The sequence below is a fragment of the Falco naumanni genome, chromosome 1 (genome assembly GCF_017639655.2).
Source record: "Falco naumanni isolate bFalNau1 chromosome 1, bFalNau1.pat, whole genome shotgun sequence".
In the NCBI taxonomy this organism is placed as follows: Eukaryota; Metazoa; Chordata; class Aves; order Falconiformes; family Falconidae; genus Falco; species Falco naumanni.
The window spans coordinates 47,993,616-48,000,477 of record NC_054054.1 but is presented as its reverse complement, the minus strand read 5'-3'; the positions used below and the strand labels follow the sequence as shown (position 1 = coordinate 48,000,477).

General features: G+C 38.2%; 1 protein-coding gene across 8 annotated transcripts in view; it reads right to left on the bottom strand.

The window, feature by feature from the left end:
* Nucleotides 1-4,821: 4,821 nt before the first annotated feature.
* The window catches only part of SH3BP2 (SH3 domain binding protein 2), a 93,894-nt gene continuing 91,853 nt past the window's right edge, over nucleotides 4,822-6,862 (bottom strand). For all 8 annotated transcript variants that reach the window (XM_040592627.1, XM_040592617.1, XM_040592637.1 and 5 more), the window contains one exon: nucleotides 4,822-6,743. In XM_040592627.1, coding sequence (XP_040448561.1) covers nucleotides 6,606-6,743 — 138 coding nt within the window. In that variant the 3' untranslated portion in view covers nucleotides 4,822-6,605. The remainder of the gene's footprint in view (nucleotides 6,744-6,862) is intronic.

The following is a 6,862-nucleotide window of genomic DNA, read 5'->3' as shown; positions in this document are numbered from 1 at the left end:
TCAAAACCCAGAAAAATACTACCTTGTACTCACAGAGCGCACAATTTTCCCGTGAGAGGTGTCAGAGCATGGTACTGTTTCAGTGGTACAGATGTTCCACTTGCTGACTCATCCACAGCAAGATGTTTTCCTTAGCAGGCTCAAGCAGCAGCACTTGACTCAATGCACATCACACAGTCTCAAATAAAAGAGTTAATGTGAATGTATTCATTTATAAATTATTTTAGTTTATCTTTATTTAGTTTAGTTTAGGTGTCAGAAAAATAATACTATACCATTATTTTTACACAACTGACCTCTTTACCTGGCATTAGCACTCCTTGGTGGTCAGACTGTTTACAGCTATCTGTGAGAAGCGCAGTAGTAGGTCGATGTCACAAATCTGGCATCAGGACATTTATCTTTGCTTTTATATGGGGTGCACTCATTCCACATCAGCAGTTCCAGGTCTGTTTTCTTACCTACAAACTGGGAATAATAGTATCAAAAATAGATCTTTCCCTCTCGGCCTGCAAGAACTCTTCTATCCTGACAGTCTGTTGACTCGGCAGGAATTGCTTCCCTACTACAATTATTCATTTTCACCTCACACAAACCTTTTTACTCCACTCGTGGTTCCTCTACATGAAATAACGCCAGTATGTAAATTCTCTGCTGCTTTTTCCATGGGCCTTCAAAAAGGGAGTCTCAGTGTTTAAACTTCCTTGTCAGGTGCGAGGCTTGGAGTGGTAGGAGGGCGTGCGCTGACAAGCATGAATTGTCTGTCCAAAATACCCCAAGAGCAGCCCTGGAAGTGCTGTGTCTCACTGGCATCTGGGACTCTGCTGGTGGTGGTATGAGTGAGCTTACACACATGTAGCATTACTACCGAAAAGAGATTTTTCTTTGAAATTACTGAATTTAAATGGCTTTTAAAAAATGATGTAATGGGTTATCTTAGTTTCAGCTGTGTATAACAGCATTCATAGTATCTCATGGCGTATGTGTAGTATTACTAAATTGGTCAGTGCAGGTAAGGTTATGTCAAAAGGGCTATTGGAAACTTTGGTTTTGTCCAGCTGCAGTCATATTCTTCACAGGAGCGACTTGCTTTTTTGAATTTCACTGATTTATGTAAGGAAGGAGAACTTCCCCACAGATTTGAAAATAGTATGTAGAAACAATCTTTAATGTATACATATCTGAGAAACAGTAAATGGAACAAGTACATGGAGGGGGGCAGCAGGGGAATAATGTATTCTGGTCTACTTTCATTTCCCCCCCCCCAACCAAACAAGAACAACATCCAAAGTGTATTTGAGCTGAAAAAAATAAAAAATGATGAGAACTGAAGCAGCAGGTGGGGAAAGGGCAGAGCAGCTGGAACAGGCTGACACTAAAAGTCAGATTTCATATGATCTACTAAACCGAGAGGCCACTTTGGCTTTAAGTTTGAAAAATATTGACTTTATGCTCAAGAGTGCATAGGGAAATTTTTGTACACGATTGAGATGAAATGTAAACCTAGCTTCATGGTTCAAGCTGCTAAATAACAGTTTCAAGTAAACACAACCAAAGGTGCAATGATTGCTTTAGCCAAAAGGAACTAACATTACAACACTCTGTGGAGGTTTGGGTTTGTTTTTTTAAAAATCCTTTTCCAAGTAAATCTGATTCTTTTAATTGCATCACATGCCTTCTAGATGTACGTTCTCTGCACATTGACTAATTCCAGTATCACTAGAGCTGCTGAGATTGTCTTTAGCTGCTCTCTAAAGACATCCTCATCCTCAGTAGTAGGATAAGGGAAAGTGCCACTAACAAAAGTTGGAACCTTTGAACTAACTTTAGAACTAAAAACAGACCCAAGAGGATAAAACAAAGAAAGGAGAAAAAAAAAAAAAAAAAAGATACACCAGGGCAAGTTCAAACTAATGAGAAGGGTTAAGAAGCATAAGAAAAACATTTTAAAGTATTTAATATTTTAATTGTTATTAAATACAGGAGAAAATTAATGAATCGGGAGAAGCTTTGCAATATTTGAATATCAAATTCTGAATTACTTTAAACCTCATTTAATATTAAAAAGACATTTTCAGCAGTACTCCCATGGTTAAGGTGTGGCTGGCATTTATTTGGAAAATTTAAACAAGCATGAATGTTAGCACAGTGTAAATGAAAGCACAGCATAACCACTGAAGCCTAAACCAGACACCTTGTGAGGCCACACCTCGTACATCTTTCCTTATTCATCCTGTAATAACACCCTTCAGTAAGTTCACATGGAATAGACCCCCTTCCCCCCCGCCCCTGTGCTGCTGTGGCAGAACTTTCCCACCACCGGCCTTCGGTACAGGTGCAAAACTCCATCCATGCAAAATCTTTTAAGGTCAGGATTCAAGTGGGCATCAGCTTCCCAATACAAGAACCAAATCTGCCAGGATTTTACACAGAGATAGTTAATATAAAGTGGTTGTTAAAAGGCAAAAAAGTGGCAACTCAAAGAACGGTTGGATGTTTTTCCCTGGTTTTATACATCCAGAGATTTAATCCTGCAAACAGTTGTTAGCGCTGTCAGTTCTGTGCAACCCACTCCAGTAGAGATATGCGTGAGTGAAATTACATTCAAAACAATTCTCTGATCTAAGATTACATGCATGTTAGGGCCATGTCATGACCCTGCGAGGTTGGATTGCCCCCTTCCCTGGTAACTAGATGCTGTAAGGAAGGAGGTACAGGCAAGGGATAGAAATGACCATCCTGTAAGCAAGATACAGGAATGGAGGTCCTGAAGGAATAGATTTTTGGGAATGGCTATGCTACAAGACTGACCATGCACACTAAGCCCACTGAACTTAAATCACTGCAGTGCATCAAGTTTTAAAGTGAGCTCAAACACTATTTGCTCTAAAAGTTTTAGTAGTGTTTGTTATTTGATATTTTGGTACTTCGAGTATTTATAGTAAAAGAACTATGAACTCTCCTATTTCAGTGGTTTTAATCATGGTCATCTCAAGCACTCCCATGGCTAGAAAAAAACCCCTCCTTCACTTTCAAAGAGTTGACTATTCAGTAGGATAGAAACAACTGTGACATCATGTGATTGCTACTAGGTGAAGTATTTAATGTTCAGAACAAATCTTTAATGCTTCATGACGTAAATAATTTAGGTGGTGCTCAGAAGTCCATCACATACCTCAAAGTATATTTTAAGAATAATTTAAACACAGAGATAAAATTCAGTTGGGTTGTTATCTAGGTTAAAAGACATTCACATGAGTAATTTTGCTAAACACTGCTACTTACGTGAGAAAGATAAGCCAAAAGGCATCTCAAGTTTCAAAGACCTGGCCCATCACGTTTCCACCTGAAATTAAGCTTTAATCTCTCATTTCCATCCGAAGTCACTAGATATTGATTTCTACCCAAATGACTTCTATGCCGAGGCCAAGCAACTATTCCCGTGCCTGGGACAGGCTGACCAGCAGGTGTCCCCAAAATCAAAATAATCACAGTTAAAGCTTCAGAAATCATCAGCGTCCCTTTGAGCTTTCCGAGGTATGAAGCCCCAGAGGCCATGAACAGTCTCACTGCTTATTTACATTCTTGTAAAAACTCAGGTTCTGAACTAGGGAATATTTGACTGCTGAAATAAAGCACTTTCATTGTCATGGAAAATTGTCAGGATAAAAAGTCCATTTTTTATGATATACTGCCTATTGATTAAAAGTTTAAACAAGGAACTGTCATTTTTCAAAGCACTCTTGTTTTTCCCTAGAAGGGCGATTACCCCAACAAATATCACCTGTGACAGTTGGAAGCTGAAATACAAGAGGCAAGACATTTTCCAAACTATTATCAATTATTTTGACTTGGACATTACCAAACCCACAAACTGCAGGGTTTTTTTTGGTATACCAAATACTGCTTTTACACTTCTCCACAAACTATTTTAAAGCTAAGGACCTTGCAGTAGGTTGTAGATGCAAGAGGCTGATTGGCAGTGAAGGAAAGAGGACAGTCAGGTTAGTAAGAGGCATAGGAGACAGACTATGAGCCATGTGTTCTAGCTGTGCCTTTCCTCCCTAAAACCAGCAGAAATTTAACTTCACCTAATTCTGCATAAAACAGACTAGACTAGTATGTAGGAGCAAGATGACTTGGAAGAGAGACTGTAAATGACTGCAGATTGGTTTGGAACCCATCTACCTGTTTCTGGAGGGATTACCTAGCATATCTTTATCTCTACCTCCTACCTTGGGTTCTGGAGACGTCAGAGATGTACACCTGGGAGCCTGTAAGCCTACTGCATTTGTACTAGCCTACAGATGTAAACCCAAGTTACACTGACATTTCTGAGCAAAAGGACTATTAGGTGCTGGGAAACGGGAAGGTCTACCTTTGGAGACTCGGCTTTCTTGCTCAAACATTCTTGTTCCTCCAGGATACTCTTTTTATTACTTTTGTACCTGCATTTTGTGTCCATAGATAAAATGAATGCTTCAGTCCTCAACCCTGCAATCAGGAAACTTTGAGGTAAATGGAAAATAAGTAATTTCCATCCCCAGCCACACTGTCTGATGACCAGAATGCCAAATTCCTGATACTGGTGCTTACATGAAGATTCAAGTAACATGTGGTTCATCGCACAGCATCAGTTCTGCTTACCAGAACTGGCCCACGGAGCACTCACATTCCATGGCGCGGCTCCACACCAGCCTCAGCTTTTTAAGGGGGCTGAAAACTTCATGGTTAGAAGACTCAAGAACTGTTTAACACAACTACAAACAAAAGCATTAAAACACACAACCATGAAGTTAAAGATGACTGCACAAAATTCGGTGAACTGGCATGGAAAGTTTATCCACTTCATAAATATATACATTTATATAACAAAGGAAATAAACACAAAAATGTACATATTTGCAAATCTTGTATTACACAGGTAAAAACATTGTAATGTTTTAAATGTATTGGAATACATAAGTAATTTTACAGTTTAAAAATGTTGAGTATATGGTTGGAAAAAAAAAATAAAGTAAATATCTGAATAGGGCCCCAAAGATAGCATGCTGTAAGTATAACTGTCATGTCACAATGAAGTCAAATATTCCAAGACAGAAAAATTTACTCTGTAAACAGTACCTGTAAATACTGCAAGAACCTACAATTTGCTCTGACATACACATTATCTATCTGCCAAAAACATCTTCTGTTTCAGGACTAACAGGATTTATTTATTTATTTTTAATTATTATTAAAAGTTTTGTAAACATTATTAGAGTACAAGACCATTATAACAGTACTTTAACGGTACTTCTAAATGAACAAAGTTACCTAACAGGTCATTAAAATAAATGTCTCCTGTTTATTAAAATTTAAGAATAGGATAATTTTGGCAGATATACCTAGCCCTTGGTTTTTGGATACCTGTCCCCAAAAATCAGGAAACAAGTATTACAAGCACCCAATGCCTATCACTGATAGTCTGATAGTGCTGATAGTATGTTAAAATAAGATTTTATTTTGCACACAACTACAAACCGAGTAGCAATTTTAATAATGGAAAAATTCTTGGTGATCTACAAGAAGTAGACTAGGTCAGTGTGTATTGCCCTAGGACAGAACAGAATGCAATGGGCTGACAACCTGATCCTAAGAGACTGACCAAAAAAGATTCATGGAGTCACAGTAGCATCACTCCCATGGTTTCAGGGCTTTTTTTGTGTTTTGTTTGAAAGAACCTTTGATTATGGCAATGTGAGAGAAAACCACTAGTCAGTTGGGGGTACTCAGGCTCCCTCCCTTCTTCCTTAATCTTAAGTAGTCCTTTCTCTCTTTTTATACCCATTAAAAATACTAGTGGCATCTACCCTTCCAGTTCAGAACTAAGTAATGCGGCTCCCATGAAAGCCAAATGGAAATTATTCCACGCCCATCTGAAGTGAACATCATGAAGTAATATGTGGGATGCCACAATGCTATCAGTTGGATAGTATCCCAATATTGATTACTGCAGACATTGTAATCAGAAGTTACATTTACGTATGAGGTGGCTTAAAAAAATAAGCCACATTTCCTCATCATCTTTACCTATAGTAAACTAAATTATTTGCACAGAAGTCTTCATTATTTACATGTCAACTATACAAGCAATACAAAATCTCTCAGCTGAGCACCAGTGCTGACTTAAGGAGTAATTCCTTCAAGTCAGAGTATTAGTATTCCCTGTCACAACTGAATTCTGATATCCTTTCAGAAGTTTCCCTTTTCTGTATCAGTTGTATTCAGACCACTTCTTTGTTCGTGTTCATCTTCCACATTCCGAGAAGATTAGTAATAGCAGCACTTTTATAAAAGGTGTAGGTATCGTGAACAGTTTTCACAGCATAATCAGTTCAGATCTTTTTAAAAGACCATAAAATCCACTGATCTGGATTGTAAGGCTTTACCAAGAGTTCGTTAAATGGAGTTCATATACAATTCGTGGAAAATAAATGGTTAAAACAGATTCAGTTTCTGTGTGCAAACGATGGGATGTCCAACAGTGGTAGGAGCCCACATTTAATTAAAGGGCAGCAGGGAACCCATTTGTCCCAGGAGTCAGTGAATTGTGCCCAGTCATGTCACCTTGGTTTAGAGTAACCGTAAGGACACTGAAGAATCAGGCTGTCATGACTAGGTAAGACATGAGTGCTATAGTATTCGACCAAACTTCCCATGTTCAAAAACATGATGTCAGAATCCAGGTAAAATTTGCAATCCTGTTGTAGAACAAACACATATGTAGTCATTGATAGTAACTTTTCCAAGTCATTCTTGAAAAAAAAAAACCCAAAACAAAACAACAAACCCAAACAACAAACCCCAAATCATCATCATA